At 43.5% G+C, this 27,035-nt stretch overlaps 1 protein-coding gene across 3 annotated transcripts in view; it reads right to left on the reverse strand.

Annotated features, from left to right (window-relative positions):
* The window catches only part of LOC140429678 (E3 ubiquitin-protein ligase RNF38), a 310,735-nt gene that overhangs the window by 19,556 nt on the left and 264,144 nt on the right, over window positions 1-27,035 (reverse strand). Inside the window, exons 7-11 of one of the 3 annotated variants that reach the window (XM_072516976.1) lie at window positions 26,145-26,306; window positions 15,146-15,249; window positions 9,107-9,191; window positions 4,972-5,093; window positions 1,092-1,191 (exon numbers count right to left, since the gene is read on the reverse strand). In XM_072516976.1, coding sequence (XP_072373077.1) covers window positions 1,092-1,191; window positions 4,972-5,093; window positions 9,107-9,191; window positions 15,146-15,249; window positions 26,145-26,306 — 573 coding nt within the window. The remainder of the gene's footprint in view (window positions 1-1,091; window positions 1,192-4,971; window positions 5,094-9,106; window positions 9,192-15,145; window positions 15,250-26,144; window positions 26,307-27,035) is intronic. The other 2 variants (XM_072516975.1, XM_072516977.1) reach the window with 2 other exon arrangements.

A 27,035-nucleotide genomic window follows, 5' to 3' on the forward strand; every position in this document is an offset into this window, starting at 1 on the left:
ACTGTTTGTGTGGAGTTTGCACATACTCCCCGTGTCTGCATGGGTTTCCTCCGGGTGCTCCGGTCTCCTCCCACAGTCCAAAGAAGTACAGGTTAGGTGGATTGGCCATGCTAAATTGACCCTTAGTGTCCAACTGTTAAGTGGGGTTATAGGGGTGGGACAGGGGAGTGGGCCTAGGTAGGGTGCTCTTTCAGAGAGTCGGTGCAGACTCTAAGGGCTGAATGGCCTCCTTCTGCACTGGAGGGATTCTATTCTATGAAATAAAAGTTTGAGCAGATGCCATTCACCCTGATTGAATAAATTATAGTTGGCGTTACAAAATTGGAAATATTTACATAAAAAATTTCAGAACTAAAAAAGTTTGCAGTTCTATACTCCTTTAAATTAAAAATAAGTTTGAAAATGCTCATGTTCGATCTTCTAACCATCAACTGTTTATTTCAATGCATTAATGAAAATGCCTGCCAATTAATACCTAGCTTATTTTTCCTTCATCATTTGAAACTCCTGAAGATGTGAAAGGCATTATATAATGCAATTGTTTTCTAAATTGCAGTATTTGTGCAATTATACTCTTTGAACAAAAAAAGCAAGCAGTGTAATCAGAAATACTGATGTAATTATCTCAAATTCAAAATGTATTTTTGCCAAACATGAAGTCAAATATCACAATCAAGCAATGGAGACAATTTTTAAAAAAAATTGGTCCTAAAGGTGCTTCTTGTTCCTGAAAATCTTTACATTTGTAATCTGGGAGAGAAAAATTCTATTTATCAGAAAAGAAAATCTCTATTTTGCCTTTGACTTACTGAGTTGATAATAAGCAAGGCTGTTTTGATTGAGGATTTTTTGAAAACTATCACACAAACACTACAGCACTTACAATACTTCAGATAAATTGATCGGAAGCAAAGCATTGAGTTTTGTTATCGTGCAAGCTGTGGTAAATAAAGAGAATTAATGCTATGCAAGAATTATCTCAGCCCTTTTGCACTAGAAATGCTAAAAACAAATTATGAAAACATTGTGTGTGAGAGAGCGAGAGAGAGATGGATATCTGGTCAAAGTGTACAATTATAAATTCATTTTACCTTCAGCCATTTGTCGACACACTTGGCATGAAACTCATGGTTGCAGGGTAAGACTCTAAGTAATTGCCTTAACTCAAAATCACACATGCACACCACGCATCTGCATAAAATATAGAAAAAGGAGATAATTGCTGATTGAGCTTTCGACAACAGATTATTAACTGGTGTGGAATTTTCAACTGTGGATTGCAGATATTGGACCAGTAAAAAGGAGACGGCGCAGCCTTTTATAGCACTTCCTGTGGATCAGGAGGAGCAGCAGTGCTCGCCCAGCTCCTCAAGGAAGCCTTTGGCCTCACCTTTGCAATTGCGGCCTGCTTCCTCCCCTACAACTGGCCTTTCTTTCTCATGATTCCCGCCTTTCCTCCCCACTGAGCCCTGATCTCTGGTCTTCTTCCCTCCTGATTACCTCTCTTTCCTCCACCACCAGCGCTGATCTCTGGCCTTCACTTCTCCTGACCGCCTCTTTGTTAAACCTGCACAAAGACCTGAGCTGGAATTCTCCGGCCATTGGGACTCTCTCTTCCCGCTGGCAGTGCACCCTCACCCGTGGGATTCCCAGTGCCGTGGTGTGGCTTCAATGGGAAATCCCATTGACAAGCAGCGGGAAGGGAGAATCCGCAGGTGAATGGCACTCTGCCAAAAAACACGTGGCTGGGGAACCGGAAAATCCTACCCACGATTTCCTTCTTCTCTTCCACTCTTATCCAGACCACAGATCTTCACTCTCTTAGACTTGTCTTTCCCTCCTACACATGTTCTGGTCTCCAGCATTACACACTTTGGATTGGTTTGCTTCTCCTGAAACCTACCAGCCTCCATCTCTAGCTTTAGTACTGCTCCAGATTTGCTCTCTCCCCATGCCTGGAGGCCCGATCTCTGGCCTTGCTGCTACAGAGTGCCTCTGTTTTCTTCAACTTCCCCAAGCGACAGTCTTTTCTCCTTCCAATTACCTGTCTTTCTCTCCACCACTCTCACCAAGCCCTGATCTCTGGCTGTAACCTCTACTCATTGCTGGGGACTTTCCCCAAAAGGTCCCTGGCTGCGGTCTCCTGCCGATGTTTATCCTCCGTGATAGTAGGCTAGCCTGTCAATTTAGCACACTGCGGAGTGGGAAACAAAGAAATAAATTATATACAGATTCCGTTATTCAATTGTTTAGGATCTCTGCAACTCCCAACCACTGATGCCTTCCCTTGCACCCTCCCCATAAATATCAGAAGCAATGAAGATTTTGTGTATTCACAAAGATCTCTTCTTTATCGAGTTTATTCATCAATTGTTGTGTTCAGATGAAAAAAAACCCAAAACTAGTTGGTTCATGGAGGGATGAGTTTTAGCCTGACATTTTACGAGTCGAAGGGCTAAACATAATTTGAACAGTCATGGCAGGGCAAGTGTTTCATGACCTGAGGTAAGTACTATCCCTTTGTAGACTCACTTCTTTCGTTGGTACATGTTTTATCTTCCTATGTGCAATTGAACGTTCCACCTGTTCGCATGAGTAATGATTTGGTTTATCTATATTAAATGGCTCACTTCTATGCATTCAACTAATTATCAAATGTTGTGAGCATATACTGACCTATACATGAAACATGATCAAGTCATTAATAGCCAAACAAACATTTCCTGGTACCCCATACACTCCAAAAGAAAAAGGACATTGATCTTTATGCAAAATGGACACAGTGCCTAGAAAAAATATTAAGTAAAATTTTCATTCCTTTCCACATGTGTAATAGCTAAAGCTACACCTCATATATCAATGTACAGTTGATTTGTTTCCTTAAAAAATACGGAAGGGGTCGGTAACCTATACAATTGGGGACACAGAAAACGGCAAAAGTAGAGACAGCAAATGTAGAAATTCTATCTCCGAGTAACAAAGCTTATTCAGCATTAAAAATATATCCATCTTAGCAAGTGAAAAGCTTAAAAGAGCTGGCTAATGAGGTAGTAGATGCATTGGTGTTAATTTTCCAAAAATCACTAGATTCCATGAGACTAGAAAGCTGCCAATAGTTGCAGTTACAGAAAACTATAGGCCAGGTAGCTTAAAGCCGGCTTTGACAAAGGGTCATTGGGATTCAATGGGCTCTTTTCTCTCTCTATACAGATGCTGCCAGACTAGCTGAGATTTTCCAGCATTTTCTCTTAGCTTAAAGCCCGTAGTGGGGAAGGTGTTGGAATTGATCATTAAGGAGGTTATAGCTGGGCACTTTGGAGAAACTTAAGGTAATCGGAAAGAGTCAGTATGGGTTTGTGAATTTATTGCAGTTCTTTCAAAGAGTAACGTGTCACGGATGAAGGGGAGTCTGTAGAGATGCTGTACTTGGATTTCCAGAAGGCAGTTGATAAGGTACGACATCAAAGGCTATTGTGGAAAATAAAAGCTCATGGCGTATGGAGTTAACATATTAGAATGGATAGAAGATTGGCTGGCTGGGAGAAAACAAACAGTTTGCATAAATGGGTCTTTTTCTGATTGGCAGGATGTGGAGTCCTGCAGGGGTCTTTGCTGGACCTCTACTTTTTACAATTTATATCAATGATTTAGATGAAGGGAGTGAAGGCATGGGAGCTAAATTTGCAGACGATACAAGGAAAGTATGTTGTGAAAAGGACATAAGGAGGTTACAGATGGATATAATGTGGGAAAATGTGAAGTTGTGAAAATGTGAAGATTAAAAAAGCAAAGTGTTTCTTAAACAGAGAACAACTTCAGGATTCTGGATGTGCAGAGAGATTTCGGTTTTCTAGTGCATGAGTCACAAAACATTAGTTTGCAGGTTAGCCAAGTAATTAAGAAGGCTAATGTAATGCTATATTTTATTACGAGAGGAATTGAAAGTAATGATATTATGCTTCAATTTTGCAGAGTAATGGTGAGGCCATGGCCGGAGGGATTCTCTTTTCCCACTGGCAGCGCACCTCCACCCGCGGGTTTCCCGGTGACTTCAATGGGAAATCCCATTGACAAGCAGCAGGAAGAGAGAATCCCGTCGCCAGTGAACGGCACACTGCCAAGAAACATGACTGGGGGACCGGAGAATCCAGCCCCACATCTCAAACAGTGTGTGTAGTTTTGGTCTCTTTATTTAACAAAGGAAGTAAATACGTTAGAGGCAGTTTAGAGGAGGTTTACTAGATTGATACCTGGAATGAGTGGGTTGCCTGATGAGGCAAGGTTAGACAGGCTGGACTTGTTTCCACTGGAGTTTAGATAGGCTACTTGATTGAAGTACGGAAGATCTTGAATGGTCTTGACAATGTGGTAAGGATATTTCCTCTCGTGGGTGAGACCAGATCTAGGGGATCTTGGTTTAAAATTAGGGGTTGCCTTTTAGAAATCTTTTCTATCAAGATGGTTGCACGATTTTGGAACTCTCTGCCTCAGAAGACGGTTGGGGCAGGGTCATTGAATATTCTTAAGATGGAGGGAATTGATTCCCTTTCTAACAAGAATCTGAGGCTTTTGGTGGCAGATGTGAATGTAGAACTTGAAACACAAACAGATCAGCCATGATCTTATTGAATGGCAGAGCAGATTTGACGGGCTGAGTGGCCTACTTCTGGTCCTATTTCATGTCGTGTTCAGCAAATGCACAATGGCATAAAACAAAAGTTAGACTGTGCTAGTAAAGCTACTTATTTTCGAATTGCTCAGAGCTATATGGTTCCATTTGGTGCAATGATTTAGGCAATTATCAAATGCTGAAATATAGGACAACCTGTCGTCTCTCCGGCTTTTGAAGTATTAGTATATGTATGAAACGGTCACCAAGAAAATATGAAAAATGTGCTCACTTTAAAATCAAAGATGCTTACCCGTGTTGCATTCCAATTTTATTGTAAAATTATAATCAGGTATACTTACAAAGTCTGCTCTGACTGGTGGTTGTTCGGGTTAAACCTATAGGATGGAAGTTGTTCAATGTCTGCTTTTGTAAGTCCTCGTGGTTTGGCCTCTCCCAGTCTTTCTGCCAGGTTAAGGAGTGCCTATATTCAAAATATTAATTTTAAAAAATTATTTATTATATACCAACATTATGATGCAAGGGTGTTTTACTGATAAGAACTGTTTTAACTATCTACTGAAATTTATCTGTTTAGCTTAAGTATGGCGATGAAACGTCAAACGATTTCCCACATGAATGCGCAGAAATCCATGACCATTATAAAATCAGTGTAATTGAATGTTACACCTTGGCAAACTACTGTTTGTTGCATATATACTTACAGAATTTATTTGAGAAATAAACGTGAGTATCTGATAATCCTTTCCACCACATATTAAATAAGTTATTTTCAACCATAATTCCTAGAAATATAAATAATTTTCACAGCACTACTAATTAAACACTAATTTTACTAGCACATTTGAAACTTTTGCAGGGAATATAAATTTCTGAGGGTGGTAGTGTGGGTCACTTACTGCACACTGTAGCATAGGTTTGGACCAGGGGTTCTTTAGAAACAGAAATTGTTCAGATCACAAAGACAGAACTAGACATCAAGTACTGAACTTTCAGAATTAAATAATTTTTCTTCTTCCAACTTCAATTATGCACAGGTTGTGGTTGTTTTGAATTAATCCATTAAGGAGGATATGTCCTCCCTGTTGACCACAAATGGAAGCTGGCATGTGGAGGGTCTTCAATGCACAAGCTATAGTACTTGATTGACAAAGCAGACAGGATGCGGGCATCTTGTCCCAGAGCCACTGAGATTGTACCTCAGCAAGGTATAATTGAGGCTAGGACTAGGTGGGCGTAGGAACTCTTTGTGTTGTTTGTTGCACCATTGTATCTGCTCTCTGTTCAAAAGCTTGTTGCTGGGAAATGTTTGCAGCAGCCATTCCTGTAATAGAAAGTTCTGTTTTGCCTGGAGAATCACAGGAAGAGGCGATTCTGCCCAACATGTCAATGTTGGCAAGAGTAATCCAAAACTTATCACACTGCCCAATACACTTCCCACACGTCATTGATGCAATCTCCGGAATCAGAGCGGGATGCGCCAATAAATGCTGAAAGAGGCTTTCCCCGGGATCATAGAATTTACAGTGCAGAAGGGGGCCATTTGGGTCACTGAGTCCGCACCAGCCCATGGAAAGAGCAGCCTAATTAAGCCGACACCTCTACTCTATCCCCGTAACCCAGTAACCTCACCTAATCATTTTGGACATTAAGGGCAATTTTAAGTTCGGCCAATCCACCTAACCTGCACATCTTTGTACTCCCCGCGGATCTCCGAGACCACAACTCCTCACGAAATGGGGGGGGGGGGTCTCCCAGGCCATTTGAGGCCCCTGGGTGTTCAGGGACAGAGGATCAGGGCTCTCCCCTGGCACCCAGGCACCGCCACCTTGGCACTGCCACGGTGCCCGCAGGCACTGCCAGTGCCTGTCTGCCAGGTGGCACTGCCAAGGGTCAGGGCTTGAGGGGACCATGCCCATGAAGAAAGGGATGAAGGTTGGTATGGTGGGGGTGAAGGGCAGGTATAAAGGGGCCCCCGGAAGGTTGGGGTGGGGTGGAGGGTGTGGGTCCTGAAAGCGGGGGGGGACCGTAAGGGGCTGAGGGAAAACCTGAAAATGGATAGCCCTCAGCGAGCCCATAGTAGGGTGTCCTCACTTGGGGGGTATGGGGTAATGTCCATGTGTGTGGGGGGTGACATTGCCCATGGGTGGGGGGGACCCTCAAGTTCACTTAGAAATCGGGACACCCTTTCAAAATGGTGGACCGATCTCCGAGAAGCCGGTCTGACCAGCGGGTTCAGCTCTCCCCAGTGATGGAACAAAATTCTAAGTCTGGGCTAGTCCGGAAAGAAACTCTCCAGGGCCCAAAAAAATGACTAAGAGTACAATCTAATGGAAAAGTTTCTCAGCGTCATTTCAGGCGGGTTTGGCTGGTAGTTTCTCCCGGGCTCTATCTAACCACACTTAGTCATTTATTTCGGCCCGATTTCGGCGTGAAAGTTGATTCTCCGCCCCCGCGCCAAACGCAATTTCAGCGTCGGGCTGCGCAGATTCCCGCCCCATATCTTTCTTTGCTTAAAATGTATTTATTTTCAAAGATGCACAAGCTTCTGCTTTAACCACTCACTGTTCTTGCTTGGTTGGTACTCATACCTATCTGACCATTGTTGGAGACTTTCCAACAATGGCTCCTCTTCTAAGCCTCTCACTATTTCCGCTGAACTCCCCAGGATCTATATTTGGCCTTCCTCCTTTTCCTCATCTACATGCTGCCCCATGGTGACATCATCCTAAGACATGGGGCCAGGTTCTGCATGTTTGTTGTTGGCCAACACCATCTTTCTGCCATCTGCAATAAACCTCTTCACTGCCTGTGTTTTATTAGACATCTTGTCTGACATCCCATCTTGGATCAGCTACAATTTCTTCTTGTTAATCATTGGGAAGGCTGAAGCCATCATCTTTGGCCTCTCATTGCAATATCCTACCCTTGCCACTAATTACATCTCCCTTCCTGGCTGTTGTCTCAGGTTGTTTGCAACTTCCACACTCTTGAGCCTGAGCTGTCCCAGACACTATTTCACCTTGATCATAAAGATTCTTTAAGTTCACCTTTACCATTGTTCACATCTGTTCCTGCCTAAACTCACAGGTTGCTGAAAACTTCTTCCATACTTTTGACACCTTTTAGGATCAATAATTCCCATAGTTGTCTCAGCAGAACCAACCCCTCCATAAACCTCAGCTGATTCAAAGGTTTGCTTGACAATTCTTTTTGACTTACCATTGGAAGTCATGACTTCAGCCGTCTTGGTGCCACACTCTAAAATTCCATCCCCCACCCCTCTGCCTCTCCTTCCTCACCTTAAAACCAACCTCTCTGAACAATGTTTTGTCACCCGTTCTAATATCCCAAATTTAACAATGTACCTTTCTTGGTTAGGCTAAAAATGTACTCATCTAGGAAGCAGACCTACATGCATTTCCAGCTGTTTTACTTTTATCCCAGGGCTTCATGGGATAGTTAAAATCTTCCAATGTCATTGGTCTGTTGTTCTTGTAGATCATGGTCAGAAATCTCCAGCTATTGGGATTCTCTTTTCCCGCTGGCAGTGTGTTCCTGCCCACAGATTTTCAGGCGGTGTGGGGTGGCTTCAATGGGAAATCCCATTGACGAGCGGCAGGAAGAGAGAATCCCGCCGCCAGCGAACGGTGCGCAGCCAAGAAACACGTGGTTGGGGGACCAGAGAATCCTGTCCCGTGCCTTTGAACTGTTTGCAGATTTCTCCTCTTATCTCCAGTATGAAGGCCTGTAGTGTTCACAAAAAATTCCACCGTGTCCCTTTCTTAACTTATCTTTAGGGATATTGACTTAATGTATCCCTAGGTCATCCTTACATTCTAGTGCTGTTATGGAATCCTTCCCTAACATTGCTACCCATTCATCTTTAATCCCTCCATATTTCTCCCAATATTTCTGATAAGAATAATATCATTGCTATGTCTACACTCCTTTCAAAACCTACGCCACATCAATTTTACCCTTCCATTCTCCAATTTCCCTCACCAAATTTGAGTGATTTTCTGCCATTGCTTGTTTAATACACAATCCTGTTCTTTTTTAAACACTGGCTCCCCTTTTTCCTTGTTTAATTGTTTATATGCTTATCCGTTACTACATCTAACCCTCCATTTCCCTTTTGCCTCACATAATATTTTCTCATTGCTTATTTCCTCTAAGCCTCCTACTTCCATTCCAGCTGCCTTATTAATCCTATTCACAATATCTAGTCCCTTGCCTAGACTTTCTCTATCTCCTAATTTATTAATTTAAATCATCTCCACTGTCCTCAGGTTTTAGTGTCATTTCAATAGCAGTGAAAATGTAGCTGTCTTGCGTTTAGGAACTGACCCCAACCATTTTTGGTTCTTGCATTCAGGAGTTTTCCCCTCCCCCCTCCCCCCTATGTTTTAATCATAAATGACAATTTTCCCTGCAAAAATTTCCTTGGTCTCAGCATTCACATATTATACTCACCTCATAGTTTTCCACCTCACCATCCTCAACATCCAATTCCAAACTAAAAGCTGGTCCCACAGTAGGTGGTACTGGAAGCATTGACCTGCATAGAAAAGTATCAGGCCATGAGTTTAAAATGATTTTAATAACGCTCCCTTTTACATCGATGCAGTTTACAAAAACAAAAATTGGAGGTTTATAACATTTATCCTTATAACATTCAATATTAGAATATGGGCACTGTGGATAATCTACTGAAACATTTTAAACTCATCACGAAAAGAACTTGGTGACTCAATGCATTAAACACATAAATCTTCACTTCGAACTCTAATTGGTCTCAAAACACACTTGGTACAGTAGGCTCGAGTAGCTTATTGGGTAGGGTATTGGACTAGTGCTCCAGAAGGTCAAGAGTTCAGATCTTTAGATCACTTCAGCTTGATTAGACTGACTGGGAAGAATCTGGAGCACAAGGTTCAATTATGTAAGAGTAGGAAAAGGCTAGAAGTTCGGCGATTTTACTTTTCCCAGCGAGTAATGAACCTCTGAAATACAATGCTGGCTGGTGCATTGTATGCTGAATCTCTGCATGTTTTCTGTCTTTTGGAGGAAGTTGGACCAATTCATAACTGGGCGGAGATATTGCATCATATAGAAAGCAAGTGGTTTTACACATAACATGTATTGATATATGGCCCACAGATTTGATAATTGGTAGACTGTTGTCACTGTGGTTTGCAAATTTTCATCTGGTGAGAAAATCTGGTCCATATGTGGCTTTTGCACTCTGCACGTAGTACATAACAATAATAATAATAATCGCTTATTGTCACAAGTAGGCTTCAATGAAGTTGCTGTGAAAAGCCCCTAGTCGCCACATTCCGGCGCCTGTTCGGGGAGGCTGGAACGGAAATTAAACCCGCGCTGCTGGTCTTATTCTGCATTACAAGCTGTCATGATATGCACTCATGCACATAATGAGATACAGACAGGCAGTGACAGACACCCAGTACAGTCAATCAACACACAGGACAGAACACAACCAATCACCAGGCAGAACACTAGAAGGTGGTCTCCCACTATAAAACACACGAGGTATCAACGCTCTGCCTTTTTCCACTGGTGACAACTGTAGTGACAGTCAGGGTGTATATATCAGTTAACACCTTCCACACGTGGCTCAGAGCTAGTCTGGCCTAGTTAGTTATAGTAAGCACGCTTAGATTAGTAGAGTGTCACAGCGAACTGTGTGCACTGCTTAACAAGTTCAATAAAGCGTATTGAACTACATCAAAGTTTGGAGTCTACTGTCAAGTACAACTGCATCCAGTGCCAGTCCGTGTTACCCCAGGGTGAATAACACGACACAAGCCAGCTGTCTTAGCCCACTACATGCTCAATATCTTCCAAGATAGCCTAATACAATCTTACAAGCAACTGCTAAACATTCAACATTACCACCTTCACTGAGCAACTGAGGGTGGAAAATAAATTTGGCTTTGACCACAAGCAGAAAACAAAATGCATCAGTTCAGATGAACACAGGACTGCAGGCATAGAATTATGGTACAACATGGCAATCCGAATCACAAAATCACAAGGCTGACTGGTGTTGGAAAGAAGATTGTTACAGCAATGCATCAGTGTTCTTCTGAGCTGAGAGTTGCTATGCACTGCTGAGAAAAGTAGAGGTAGCTTTGTTCTGCTTTAAGTATTCATACTTAGGTGTTTGGGCTTGACAGTCTGTGCCAAAGTGAGAAAAGTTCATTTTCCAGCACACTCAATATTTGTTTCGGGAATCACAGAATTCACCAAAGGAAATATAATCTAAAATTGTAAATAATTCTGACGATTCATATGATGAGAAAGAAGGTTTCGTTCTGCTTTATGCAATCACAAGAACTGGGGTAAAGCTTCACGAGCCAGCAGAGAGCACTTGTCTTATTCTACTTGTCTAGTCTGGATTCAAACCCAGGTTTCTGAGATCGAAGTTCTGTATGCTTTCTCGATTGTCCAGATGGTGATGTTTTTGCAATTATAATTTCAAATTATATATTATGGAGACAATTCTGGCTATATTTTAGAATTTAATTTACCTTCACTAGTCCTACTCAAACACAGAATTCCATAATATGAATTCCAGAATATGCTCTGGGTGGTGGACTTCAATGTCCATCACCAAGAGTGGCTCGGTAGCACCACCACAGACCGAGCTGGCCGGGTCCTAAAGGATATAGCTGCTCGACAGGAACAGCAGCAGGTGGCGAGGGTATCAGCAAGAGGGAAAAACATACTTTACCTCATCCTCATCAATCTGCCTGTTGCAGATGCATCTGTCCATGACAGTATCAGTAGAAGTGATCACCCCACAGTCCTTGTGAAGTCAAAGTCTCGTCTTCACATTGAGGATATCCTCCATTGTGTTGTGTGGCACTACCAATATGCTAAATGGGATGGACTGCGAACAGATCTAGCAACTCAAGACTGTCCATCCATTAGGCGTTATGGGCCATCAGCAGCAACAGAATTGTACGCAACCACAATCTGCAACCTCATGGCCTGACATATCCCCCACTCTCCCATTACCACCAAGCCAGGGGGTCAACTCTGGTTCAATGCAGGAGAGCAAGCCAGGACCAACACCATGCATACCGATAAATGAGATGTCAACCTGGTGAAGCTACAACACAGGACTACTTGTGTGCCAAACAGCATAAGCAGCAAGTAATAGACAGAGCTCAGCAATTCCACAACCAACGCATCAGATCTAGGTTCTGTACTCCTGCTACATCCAGCCGTGAATGTTGGACAATTAAACGACTCACTGGAGGCTCCACAAATATCCCCATCCTCAATGATGGAGAGGCCCAGCACATCAGTGCAAAAGACAAGGCTGAAGCATTCGCAACAATCTTCAGTCAGACATGCCGAATGGATGATATATCTCGGTCTCTTTTCAGAGTCCCCTGCATCACAGATGTCAGTCTTTAGCCAATACGATTCACTCCATGTGATATCAAGAAATGGCTGAAGGCACTGGATATGACACTGAAAAATCCTGGCACTAGTGCTGAAGACGTGTGCTCCAGAACTTGCCGCACCCCTAACCAAGGTCTTCCAGTACAGCTACAACGCTGGCATCTACCGGCAATGTGGAAAATTGCCCAGGTATAGGGCAGCATGGTGACACGGTGGTTAGCACAGCTGCCTACGGCGCTGAGGGCCCGGGTTCGAATCCCGGCTCTGGGTCACTGTCCCTGTGGAGTTTACACATTCTCCCCGTGTATGCGTGGGTTTCACCCCCACAACCCAAAGATGTGCAGGTTAGGTGGATTGGCCACGCTAAATTGCCCCTTAATTGGAAAATAATAATTAGGTACAGTGATAAAAATTGCCCAGGTGTCCTGCATACGAGAAATAGGAAAAATCCAACCCAGCCAATTACCACCCTATAAGTCTACTCTCCATCATCAGCAAAGTGATGGAAGGAGTCATCAACAATGCTATCAAGCGGCACTTACTCAGCAATAACCTGCTCACGGACGCTCAGTTCGGGTTCCACCAGGATCACGCAGTTCCTGACCTCATTATAGCCTTGGTTCAAACATGGACAAAAGAGCTGAATTCAATAGGTGAGGTGACAGTGACTGCCCTTGACATTAAAGCAGCATTTGACAGAGTATGGCATCAAGGGACAAAGCAGCTACCCTTTCACAAACATTTAAACCTTCCATCACCGACGAACAGTCGTGTGCACCATCTACAAGATGCACTGCAGTAACTCACCAAGATTCCTTTGACAGCGCTTTCCAAACCCACAACCACTACCATCCAGAAGGACAAGAGCAGCAGATACCTGGGAACCCCACCACCTGGAGGTTCCCTTCCACGTCTCTCACCATCCTGACTTGGAAATATATCGCCGTTCCTTCACTGTTGCTGGGGCAACATCCTGGAACTCCCTCCCTAACAGCATAGTGGGTGTACCTACACCTCATGTAATGCAGCAGTTCAAGAAGGCTACTCACCACCACCTTCTGAAGGGCAACTAGAGTTGGGCAATAAATGCTGGCCTAACCCCCGATACCAACATCCCATAAATGAATTCAAAAAAATATATTCCCTTTGTTTTCATGATGCTTTATAGACACTTAGGTCTGACATAGGATACTGCATCCAGTTTTAGTCCCCATGATTGGTGAAATTGACCAGGAATATGTTTAGAGGAGTGTCAAAAGATTTAAAACTCCTAATTTACCGCAATAAACTAAAGAGCTGGGTTTGTATACTTTAATGAAGCATAGAGAGCAGGGAAATTTGATTGAGGTGTCTAAAATAATGAAAGGACAAGGCGGCATTCATATAAAATGGGCCGGGATATTCCAGTCCCGTCAGTGGCGGGATCTGCCGCCACTGAATATTGGTGGGGCCAGATGTCCCCAGCTGCAAAACCCGCCCACAGATTATCTCATTTAAACAAGACAGGGTGGAACATAGGTCATTCATAATTATGGAAGGGTTGAATTAGCTGGGTGAGTCTTCTGTAGACCTAAGGAATATTACATAACACAAATCATGACCAATGTTGTTTCATTGACATGTCTTTGATGGCCTCATGGAGTTGGAGAGGACTTTTTCAGATTTTGATCTCCCCAGGCCAGACTGGTTTTTAGCGTGGTCTCTCCCAGGAGATTTATTTGCTGCTGGGAAAGGGTTAGGAATCAAGATGCTAAAGGCATTATGACTGTGTTGATTGGCTGGCCTTTGCCCGTCCATCACTTTTATTATTTCGATGAATCTTACTTTTCCACAGAGATCTGTTGCACGTTGTCTGCTCATCTTATTCAAACTTGTGACATATCAACATCTGAAAATTATTTCCTTTCTTTGTGCTGGCTTCTCTTCCTGCTCCTGCACTGGAAACTTTTGGTATTCTTAAAAGATCTATCCTTGGTCCCTTTCTATTTCCCATCTACATTCTATGCCTCAGTGACATCATCGAAAATCACAGCTTCAGTTTCCATAACCGGTCTGCCTCACCACCAATGCTCTTGATCCTCCACTGTCCCTAAATTGCCAAAGCGCTTGTCCGACATCCAGTACTGGGTGAGTAGAAATATTCTTGAACTAAATATTGGGAGCATTGAAACCATTGCCTTTGGTGTACAGTACACCACAAACTCCGCTCCTTGGGCCATCAACTCCATTTTCCCTGACAAAGCTCCACAGCTGGGGCGTCATTCTCTGACCCCCCGCCGGGTTGGAGAATCGCCGGGGGCTGCCGTGAATCCCGCCCCCGCCGGTTGCCAAAGTCTCCGGTACCGGATATTCGGCGGGGGCGGGAATCAGGCCGCGCCAGTTGGCGGGCCCCCCCGCTGGATTCTCCGGCCCAGGTGGGCCGAAGTCCCGCCGATAAATTGCCTGTCCCGCCGGCGTGGATTGAACCACCTTTTGAACGGCGGGACAAGGCGGCGCGGGCGGGCTCCGGGGTCCTGGGGGGCACCCCCCGGGGCGATCTGGCCCCGGGGGGTGCCCCCACGGTGGCCTGGCCCGCGATCGGGGCTCACCGATCCGCGGGCGGGCCTGTGCCGTGGGGGCACTCTTTCCCTTCCGCCTCCGCCACGGTCTCCAAATATACGAACTGCATATGAGGTTAAAATTGTTGATGACAGTCTGAACCATTTAACGTCCAAAGACGCATTTGGATTTCTTGGGCTTTTCAAGTTACTGAAAGCAGGATACAATATTTTATGATGTACAAGCAAATACAAGAAATCTATCATGATATTACAACTCGTTATACCAGGTGGTGCATTCGAACTCAGATTGTAGCTGATCAAAATGTTCTGTTCATTTTCAATCTCTTGTAAATTTTATAACATTCTTTGAATTCTCTTCTTTCCTTTCTCTCTGTGGCAGAGAATTTGTACACTGGTTTAACCACTGGATGAGTATGGTGTAAAGATTCCCAAGTATTATACATTAAATAAATACTCAACTGTCACAGTACATTAATAGGTTGCATGCCACTTTGAAAACAATAAATTCACTTACAGGAAATATGGCAAGAAGCTCGGGTGGTAAGGTGGAGGTGGTAAGGGCTGCTGTGAGCGATATCTGCGTCCCGTCAGTCTTCGAGGCATGAAATGAGGATATGGCTGTTCAGGAGCAAATAACAGAACAGCAAAGATAAGTAGGAGTTAAGATATTGCCCGACTGCAATTAACTCAATTATTTAATGAATAAATTAACTTCAGAGAGAAGTATCACCAAGAAAATGTACTTACTGGCAGATTATCTACCAAGTTTTTTAAATAGTCAGATTTACAAGACCCTACATGATCTCTATTCATGCTGTAAATAATCAGTGAATGTACTCAGCTAATGAAAGATTGCCTTTACATCCAATTGTTTTGAGAAGTAAAAACTTAATAGAACAAAATATTCATACACCCGTGTCAGTGATAGCATTTACTTCATGAATAGAATTTACGTTTATGGCCTTCATCAAAATTAAGCACCAATACCTCTTTCCTGGTAAAGAAACTATTCAAAGTTGTGGTCTTAACAATGCCTGGATAGTTGTAACAAGACTTCCCAATTTTTATACTCCACCCACTTGTAACTAAGGCCAACATTCCGTTTGTCTTCCTAATTACTTGCTATGCCTGCATGCTCATTTTTGTGATTCATGTACAAGCACATCCAGATCCCCCTTGCATTCTAGTCACTCGCTGCTTAATAATATTCTACTTTTCTATTCTTCCTGTCACATTTTATCACATTATATTCCATGTGCCAACTTTTTGATTTTAACCTATCTATATCTCTTCCCAGACACTTTGCATTCTCTTTGCAACTTGCTTTCCTACCTATATTTGCATTGTCAGCATATTTGGCTAGAATAGAATCAATCCCTTCATTCAAGTCATTAATATAGATCATAAATAGTTGACGCTCCAGCACTCATCCCTGTGACATTCCACTGGTTACAGTTTGCCATCCTCAAAATGACCCATGTATCCTGACTCTCTATTTCTTGTTAGTTAGCCAGTGCTCTATCCTTACTACTATATCACACCCAACACCATGATCTCTTACCTGTGCAGTAACCTTTTATGTAGCATCTTATAGAATGCCTTTTGGAAATCCAAATACACTACACCTAGTGGTTCCCTTTGTTACTTCCTCAAGTTGACTGCTTGATTATATTATGATTTTCTAAAAGTACTGCTACCAACTCTTTAACAATGGATTCTATAATTCTCCCAATTACAGATATTAGCCAAATTGGCCTATTGTTTCGGTCTTCCTCCTTTCTTGAACAGAAGAGTTATCTTTGCAGTTTTCCAGTCCACTGGGACACCTCTAGAACACAGGAAATTTTGGAAGATTATAATCACTGCATCTACCACCTCTGCAGCTGCTTCTTTTAAGACCTTAGGATGCAGGCCATCAGGTAAATGGTGAGCACCAACCTCAAGTCCCATTAGTTTTCCCGTTACTTTTTCTCTAGTGCTAGTTATGGTTTAAATTCTTCCCTCCCTTTTATCTCTTGAATTTTTATTATGCTTGGGATGCTTTTTGTGCCTCAGTGCCTAAGGGACCAATGCTTTCTTTGGCTACATATTTTGTACACTTTGTAGGAGCTTTTACGGTCTGTTTTTATATTTCTTGCTAGCTTTCTCTCATACTCAAATCTCTCCCTCCCTATTTTTTAGTCATCCTTTGTTGGTTTCAAAAACTTTCCCAATCTTCTGGTTTACCACTAATCTTTGCAGTACTGTACACCTATTCTTTCAATTTGATAACACCCTTAACGTTCTTAGTTAGCCACAGATGGTGCATCCTTCTGGTAGAATTTATTCTCATCAATAGAAAGGGCGGCACGGTAGCACTGTTCCTTCACAGCGCCAGAGATCCAGGTTCGATTCACGGCTCGGTTCAATGTCTGTGCGGAGGCGGTTTGCACGTTCTCCCAGTGTCTGCATGGGTTTCCTCCGGGTGCTCTGGTTTCCTCCCACAAGTCATGAAAGATGTGCTTGTTAGAAGAATTGGACATTCTGAATTCTCTCTCCGTGTACCCGAGCAGGCGCTGGAGGGGATTTTCATAGTAACTTCATTGCAGTGTTAATGTAAGCCTGTTGTAACACTAATAAAGATTATTATAATAAAATATATCTTTGTTGAGAATTACAAAATATCTCCTCTCCCTCGTGTACCCAAACAGGCGCCGGAATGTGGCGACTAGGGCTTTTCACAGTAACTTCATTGCAGTGTTAATGTAAGTCTACTTGTGACAATAAAGATTATTTATTTATTATTTTATTGAATGTATGTTACCGCTTCTCTGCCTTTTAACCTATTTACCCAGTCCACTTTAGCCATGCTAGTCTCATATTTACCATTAAGGTACTTTGGGTCCTGTGCTGAAAATATTTGAAAATAATTATCATTTTAACCAGTATTTTGTATTCTGTTCTTTCTCCAATCCTATCTATATTCATTAACTGATATTGGGCCATTATTGGTTTTTCAATATGGACAGATGCTCCAAAATAATTTGCTTATAACACAATTACACAGGTGCATACACCAAAAGATGGGAGTTGAAAATATGGGGCTCACTGCTTCTCTGTTGATAAAATGCTAGGTTGGGGTTGGACTACCATACTGTATAACAAATCCTCTGACTGCCATTCCCCACAAGGAAACCTCTAAGCGAGCCAGGTGCCTCACAATTCCAACCCATGTCATATTAATAGAAATAGTAGTGTTTTGACACAGTACAGAACTGAGGGCGGCTATATTGTTGGCGGTCCTGCCTTTTTTCTAAGGTGCATTGAAATAATGCCATAGCATAATTTTTGAAGAGGAATAATGGAGTACTGTTCTAGCCGATGTCACTAAGAAATAACATTGCTACCAAATGATCTGGCCATTTATCGCGCTGAAAATTATTTGATCTTTCTATGCACACGTTGGCTGTAGTGTTTCCCACATTGCAACAGTGACTACACTCGAAAAGTACTTAATTGGTCACAAAATGCTTTGGGGGCATCCTGAAGTAATGAAAGGCCTTATACATATACATGTCTTTCTTTCTATGCTAGAAGTGAAGATTGGAGAAGGAGTGAAAGTCTGTTTTAGACTAGTTTATAATTTAGAGTACCCAATTCTTTTTTTTCCAATTAAGGGACAATTTAGCGTGGCCAATCCACCTACCCTGCACATCTTTGGGTTGTGGGGTGAGATCCATGCAAACATGGGGAGAATTTTCAAACTCCACATGGACAGTGCCCCAGGGCCGGGATCGAACCTGGGTCTTCAGCGCCGTGAGGCAGCTGTGCTATCTACTGCGCCACTGTGCCGCCAGCAACTAGTTATGTTATTAATGTTGGCAAATATGTATTCTTCAACTTTCTAGTTGCTTTATTGATATCTGTTTTGTCTTTAATGTCAAAAACTTGAGAAGTTGTGTGTGTCTTGAACTGATCTTAATAAATTGTAAATAATAAGTCACTAAATAATAACGGTATATTTTTTGTTTCCTACTCTTTGGCTTCTCATTTTTAAATTGTTTTTGTGGGAATGTTTTAGCTCCCTATGATCTCCAGCACATCTTTCACTGGCCCAGTGACCGTGGCAAGGATAACAGAGATAACTCTTCTGGGGTTACTTTAGCAATTAGTTTTAACAATGTCAACATGGGACCATCCTCATTTGTGAAAGAAGCAAAGACTTTCTGTGGCTAACTCACAAGCATATGTGCTAATACCTCAGGTGCCCACTTCAAACATTAAATTAATTAAGGTTGATCTCAGAGAATTCACTAGGGTCAGGTGGGATGAAGCCTGCCCTGCCACTTCACATCACACGAGGGAGCAAACCCCTAGGTTTTACTCTTATCTGCTGTCTCTGCAGAATGAGAAGGAATGGACTCCATTCTGCTCAGCCAGAAAGCAAAGGTGTGCCGAGCATCAGACATCATCACATGCATTTCAGGAAAGCTTACACTTTTGGGAAAAAATGATGTGGATGAAGAAGTATGGAGTGAAAAACAAATGATGCAGGGCTAGCAGAAGTGGATGCTGATCAGGAAGAGGTCTGGAATTATGTATGCTCTTCTTGAATTATCTTGGAATAAAGAACTCATAGATCTGCCATCTAGCAGGCAACCCCGAGGGATCAATTTAGATAGTCACAATCTCAGCATTGTCCAGTTGGCAGAACTGTCATTTGAGTGTTCAAGTTCCATTGTAAAACTTCCGACACAGGAGCTATGCTGTCATTTCAGTGCATTTACTGAGAGATATAGAAGTTCTTATGGGACGTTTGGGGCGGCACGGTGGTACAGTGGTTAGCACTACTATCTCAAAGCCAGGGACCCGGGTTTGATTCTGATCTTGGGCAACTGTGTGGAGTTTGCATGTTCTCCCAGTGTCTGCGGGGATTTCCTCCAGGTGCACCGGTTTCCTCCTACAGTCAAAAGATGTGTGGGTTAGGTGGATTGGCCATTCTAAACTGCCCCTTTGAATGTTAGATGGGGTTACGGGGATAAAGTGGGGGATTGGGCCTAGGTACTCTATCGGAGGGTCGGTGTGGACCTGATGGGCCAAATGGCCTCCATCTGCACTGTAGGGATTCTATGATTCGTCTATGTTGTTCTGGTGTCTTGGTCCACAATTCCATCTTTACTGATACTATCAAAAACAGATAAATCTGTTGCTCATCTGATTTACCTTTGGAGGTCCTACAAACTGATTGCTATGTTTGCTTATACATAACAATCACTGTACTGCAATAGTTAATTATTTTGTTACAAAATATTTTGAGGTACACTAAATTCTTAAATATATTAAGGAATATTTTCAAATGCAATGTTTAAAAAAAATCAAAAATATTACCTACCAGATTGTGGTCTGTCTATTCTGTAATACAGTACATTTGCTGAACTATTACAACATGGAGCCCAACGCATCACACAATCTTGTCACCCTCCCATTGATTCTGTCTACACCTCCCACTGCCTCAAGAAGGCAGGCGGCATTGTCAGAGACCCCTCCCACCCATGCTTTGCCCTCTTCTAGACCCTTCCATCAGACTCCTCAACGACTCTCCCACGGACTGATCTGTTCCCTGTAAGAACACTCTTCACGACGGCCTATGCTGCTTCTGTTCATGTATTTGCTTTGTTTGGCCCTTGTTCCGCACTGTAACCAATCATTATTTGTCGATGTGCCATTTTTCAATATACTCTTGTCAATTATTCTTTTTGTCTACTATGTAGGTACTGTGTGTGTTCCCCTGGCCGCAGAAAAATACTTTTCACTGTATTTTGGTACATGTGACAATGAATCGATCAATCAATTGATCAAAATAGAAATATTACATACATTATCTTCCACGTACTGAAAGATATAGCAGCCTCACAGAGATAATAGCTCCAATAATGTTTACTGTCACTCTCCAAACTTTCCTTACCAAACATGCCGTTTTCCTTATTCTCCAAAATATCGAAGCCAAGATTTTCTACTTTGGGTATTATCTGCGCTCAAAATTACAACTAGTTTTCAAAAGTGCTTTGTTTGCTCAAATTCACTTGCAGATCACCAAACACAAAATCCACTAGTAACCGACACTATTGGGCAATAAATATAATTTAAGAAAAAATTACATTAGAAAGTATTCTTTGTTATATTACGAATGGCAACCTGCCGCAGTTTTATTATTGTAGTTAAAAACAGGCTGATCACAAAAATAAAGCTTTTAATCAGTATCTAGTCTGCCACCTATGAGTTAATCGATTTTAAATAACTGAAAATGACTTTAAAAATTTATACAGAATCATTTTATGGTTACATTAGGCTACAGTAATCAGTTTGTTTGTAAATTAAAATATGTAAATGCTTTTGAGGCGTGCCTATTTGTCTCCATGTGCCTAAAAGCAGTTCAGTTTTAAGAGCCTCTTCAAAGCCCCACAAATAGGTTTTAAACGTGCAAACTGGCGATATTGACAAATTCAATCTGGTTTTGTGGGCAAGGTCAACCTTTATACCAGTGCAAAAGATTGTGGTAACTCGCTTTTCACTGGGCATAATTTATGTTTGAAAATGCTCGACTATTTGTGCAGGTTTGGTTGATTTCAGGTGAATTGTGCTGAAAAGCCAACGCAACCTAGTGGAAACTCGTAAACCATGGGCGCGATTCTCCGTCCTGCCAGACCCGTTTTCTGGGGCGGTGCGACCCTGCCAGCAGCGGGATCCACCGTCGCGGCAGCCAGCCAATGGGGTTTCCCATTGTGGCCACCCCCACGCCGACGGGAAATCTGCAGGCGTGAGTGCGTTGCAGGTGAAGTGGAGGATCCCGCCAACGGAGAATTCAGCCCCATATTTTTGGTTTCTTGCATGAAAAATGTGTTTTTTATAACCTTCCATAATGGATTTGTGGAATTTGCTTTAAGATGCAAATATTTTGTTTTGATATTTGTCCTCCCTCCCTTCTTGACTCGTTATTTATATAATTATGGACGATGCATTTTCTTCTTGTAGTGCTCAGCAAAGTGTGCCATAAATATTCCTTCTAACTCTGATGCTATCATCCATCCTCTTCAATAACAAATAATCCTCATCCCAAACTACAGCATTAACTTAACTATTTTAATTTAATGGCTTGAATTATATAAAATGCTGTAAAAATGAAATAAATTAGATGAAATTTGGATGAATCTGCTCATGTTGCTTGTGCCTAGATGTCATTATAAATGTTCGGCCTGACTGTCATGATAAATCTGGCTGCCCAGGAACATTGTTTAAAATCGACAATCCCAAGGTTCTTGCTCACACACATGGGCCGCGATTCTCCACTCCCGCGACTAGTGAACGCCGTAGAGTTTCACAACGGCGCGAAACAGCCCCGATCGCGATTGATTCAAGGCCCGAAAATGGGCTAGGAGCGGGGCCGCGAGGAACTCGGGGGGGGCGTGTCGTGAAAGCAGCGTCGTCAGCGCGCGCCGGGCATTGGCGCCGCGTAAATGACGTGGCACGTCACCCGGCGGGTTGGCCAGCGCCAACCTGCGCATGCGTGGTTGCCGCCCGCCCCGAAAGAAGATGTCGGATGGATCTTGCAGGGCGCGGAGGAAAGAAGGTCCTCCTTCAGAGAGGCCGGCCCGTCGTTCGGTGGGCACCGATCGTGGGCCAGACCCCATTTGAGGCCCCACCCCGGTGCAGGAACCCCCCTCCCCCCCCCCACAGGCCGTCCCCCCAGCGTTCCCGCTCTGTTCCTGCCGGCAGTGACCAGGTGTGGACGCTGCCAGTGGGAACCCATCGTATTGGGCAGGCCGCCTGTCCCATCTGGGCCGGAGAATAGCGGGGATAGCGGAGAATCGCCATTTTGGGTGTCTCGGGCGATTCTCCGGCCTGCGCCGCGCAGCACACGACTGGGCCGTTCTCGCCGCTTGGGTGAATCGCGGGAGGGCGTCGGACCAGCGTCGCGTGGAAAAATGGCGCGCCAGGAGATTCTCCCAACCGGCGCAGGAGCGGAGAATCGCGCCCATGATTTGCCAACAGAACCTGCAATACCCTTGCAGGTTAAATTCATTTCACATGATGATCAAAGAATTTTTTTTTGTGATCTTTGCAAATACAGATTGCTGAAAATGAGAAATTTAATTTGGTCTGTTGGCGGTGCTTGCCGTAATCGTTTGGAATCTATCTGTCCAATTCATGAATTAAACAGGTACTTGACTACTTCACCTCCAATTAAAGAATATTTGAATCAATTCAATCTGTTAATTTAGCAGACAATAGTTATTTGAGCCCACCACAATATTCTGCCCTATGGGTGTGCATTTTATGATATGATGCCGTTGATATGTCACGCCTTTGAGGTGTGTGAACCTACAGACTCATTAGAAGAAACATTTTGAACATCAGCTCGGTATCATTTTAATTAACTAGCTGTCCTCTTTTTAATCATCCCTGTAAACAGTAGGAAATTCTCAGGCACAACTAACAATAAACAGAGATCACTATTTTTCATTTAAACCTAAGTAAAGGCTGAACTATATATCATTTATGCACATTACAAATTACGTACTATTACAATGAATAGAATATTTTAAATAAAAACAGAACATGCATGGAAAATGCAAGTCAAGCTAAGAGAGAATGGTAGGGCTGGCAATGACTTTTCTTCACAATCGGTGTCGCAGCATTTTCTGTTTTACCATTTTGATTTTTAGGATTGTATTGTAGTTTGCTAAACTTAATGTTTAGCAAAGCAAGTTTTAATTCCATTTTAGAAAAGTTGAAGTAGTTTGTATTCATGTGATAGCAGTGAATTTATGTCACATGAATTTCACTTATCAAATCTAAAATATTATTTTGGGTAAAACTTCCTTTATAAGATTTCTAACTAGCAGCTAATATTGATTCTTTTTTTTTTAATAAACAATTTTATTGAGGTATTTTTGGCATTTAAAACAATGACATTGTCTAGTACCGTACAAAAGGAAAAGCAAATAACACATAGTGCAAACCACAACTCCATTCGCGCAAGGACCTGCCTGAACCACCCCCTACTCTATACTACCCTAGCGCCCCCCCTCCCTCCTGACGATTAATTCTCCGCGAAGAAGTCAATGAATGGCTGCCACCTCCGGGCGAACCCCAATAGTGAACCTCTCAAGGCGAACTTAACCTTTTCTAGACCGAGAAAGCTCGCCATGTCCGATAGCCATGCTTCGGTCTTCGGGGGCCTTGAGTCCCTCCATGCCAACAGTATTGGCGGCCGGGCTACCAGGGAAGCAAAGGCCAAGACATCGGCCTCCTTCTCCTCCTGGACTCCCGGGTCCACCGACACCCCAAAGATTGTCACTTCAGGACTCATTACCACCCCAGTTTTCAAAACCCGGGACATGATGTCCGCGAATCCCTGCCAATACCCCCTGAGTTTAGGGCACGACCAGAACATGTGCACTTGATTAGCCAGCCCACCGGCGCATCTGGCACACTTGTCCTACAGCCTGACAAATTTACTCATCCGGGCCACCGTCATGTGGGCCCGGACCACAACCTTAAACTGGATCAGACTGAGCCTGGCACACGTTGCGGTCGTGGTAACTCTGCCCAGAGCTTCTGCCCAAATGCCATCCTCCATCTCCCCCCTGAGCTCCTCTTCCCACTTAAGCTTCAGGTCATCAGTCTGTGTATCCTCTGCTCCCATTAGTTCTTTGTGAATATCTGAGACTCTACCCTCACCTACCTCTCCCCTAGAAACTACCCTGTCCCGCCTCCCCTTTAGCGGGAGGCGTGGGAAGGACGGCACCAGTCTGCGCACGAAATCCCGCACCTGTAAGTATCTAAAGTCATTCCCTCCCGCCAGCCCGAACGTCTCCTCCAAAGCCCTCATGCTCGGAAAGCTTCCTTCCAGGAACAGATCACCCACCCTCACAATCCCCGCCCTCTGCCACAATCGATACCCACCGTCCATGTTCCCCGAGGCAAATCGGTGATTGCCGCAGATTGGGGTCCACACCGATGCTCTCACTTCCCCTATATGCCTCCTCCACTGGCCCCAGATCCGCAAAGCCGCCACCACTATAGGGCTGGTGGAGTACCGCGCTGGCGGGAGTGGCAGAGGCGCCGTAACCAGGGCCGCCAAACTGGTGCCCCCGCACGATGCAGCCTCCATCCGCTCCCAGACTGACCCCGTGCCCACCATCCATTTCCTGATCATCGCTATGCTGGCCGCCCAGTAGTAGTTGCTAAAGTTCGGCAACACCAGCCCCCCCTCCCCTCTGCTCCTTTCGAGCATCACCTTCCTCACCCGCGGGGAATTCCCCGCCCAGACAAATCCCAGGATAATTTTATTCAGCCTCTTGAAGGAGGACCTCGGGATGAAAACGGGGAGACACTGAAATATGAACAAGAATCTCGGGAGAATCGTCATCTTGACAGTCTGCACCCTCCCCGCTAGTGGCAGCGGGAGCGCATCCCAACTCCGAACCTCCTCCCTCACTCGTTCCACCAATCGGGACAGGTTGAGCTTATGCAACCTGCACCAGTCCCGTGCCACCTGTATCCCCAAGTATCTGAAGCTTTCTCCTACCAGCCTGAACGGCAATCCCTTCAGCCTACTCTACTGCCCCCTCGCCCGAATTACGAACAACTCGCTCTTAGCCATGATCAATTTATATCCTGAAAACCGGCCAAATTCCCTCAGGATTTCCATGATGCTGTCCATCCCCGCCATTGGGTCCGCTATGTATAACAACAGATCCGCGTATAACGAGACTTTATGTTCCACTCCCCCCCCGGACCAGCCCTTTCCAGTCCTATGAAGCTCTCAGAGCAATTGCCAGCGGCTCTATGGCCAGAGCGAACAGCAGTGGGGAGAGAGGGCAGCCCTGTCTTGTCCCGCGGTGTAGTCCGAAGTAATCCAATGTCATCCTGTTTGTCCTTACACTAACCTCTGGGGCCTGGTATAACAGCCTAACCCAATCAATGAACCCCTCCCCGAACCCAAACCTTCCCAGCACCTCCCACAGATAGTCCCACTCGTCCCGGTCGAAAGTCTTTAATATTGATTCTTTAGGACTTCTTTTCATTTAAAGTTTGTAAAAACAGTAAAACTACACAATACCTTATTCAGTTAATGCATATTAATTTTATTTTTAACCACTATTCAGAAGATGTAAAATATTTCAATATTTGTGGTGTGCTGAATTAACTTGTTCTAGAGAGTTCTGGTGCATTAGGTGCAAGCATCACAACACATCTTGGAAAACCATTCAAAGCCAAACTACTTGTAAAGTCACAACTCCAGTGAACTCTTTGCCAAAACCATTCAAATCACGTGGATGTGGTAAACTCTGGTGAATAGAATCAAGAATATTAGACCATTAGCATTTGAAGAGGCATGTAATAAGTAAAGACCTTAGAACACAACACAAATGTTCTTTCTCTTTCAGTGCGGGGCAATTACAGTTCACCCTGCAGTAGTACTCAAAAACCCAATGGTAGATGAAGCAAAGAAGCAGTTCAGTACTCACTACTCCAAAGGGCAGTTCTTGGTGCAGAGGATCATGTGGCAGGAACTGGAGTGGTGCAGAAGGAGGAAGGGTAGGCGGGTGTGGTGGCGGAGGATAAGTAAAACCACCAACAGAAAGATGTTCTCCCAGTAACTCCACCTCATTCTCTATCCTTTGTAAAGGCTGACAAAAGATTTGGAGAATTTATTAAGCATTGTTTCCATAGTTATTATCAGTTAGTATGACATCCTGCATGTTTGCCCAAAAGATTTTTTGGAATTGTATTTTTTCTAATATTTTAAACCAATTTTAAAAATTAGTAAGTTTTGATAATTCAGAGACTGTTTATAATATATACTTCCAAATTGGGAGTTCCGAACTATCTGTGCTTTCAAGCTTTTGGAAAACATTTTATGTTTCTAATCTGGCTCCCACGACACCAAATTATTTTCGTTCTGATATTTGAGGACTCTCATGTACATTATCATCTTTTCCCTTTCCCAAGGGGAGAATCTTTCGCTAGCAGTCGAAACAGAAACCAACAGCTTCAGTATATGTCCTCGGCACAGAGGGGCATCCAAAGAGAAGTCAGACAGTCTATAATTATTTCCAAATTAAATGTATTGGACCCTAGTTACTGCATCAGATGTATGGGGTGAAATTTTCACGTCATGATTGCACAACATACAGTGCAGTCATGTTCAAAGGGATAAGTTGATCAAAACACAAATATAGGTCAGAGGTCATCAGATCATTACACTGACACCCCAAGGATGGGGGGTGGCTGGAGAAGAGAGGGGTGAAGATGGAAGAGCCCATAAACAAACATTGATATATGGTTATTAAACTGGAACGTAGAATAGGATAGTAGCAGTGTAAAGGTCTATAAAGGAAAGGAATTCCTAAAATGTG

The sequence above is a fragment of the Scyliorhinus torazame genome, chromosome 9 (genome assembly GCF_047496885.1).
Source record: "Scyliorhinus torazame isolate Kashiwa2021f chromosome 9, sScyTor2.1, whole genome shotgun sequence".
NCBI lineage: Eukaryota > Metazoa > Chordata > Chondrichthyes > Carcharhiniformes > Scyliorhinidae > Scyliorhinus > Scyliorhinus torazame.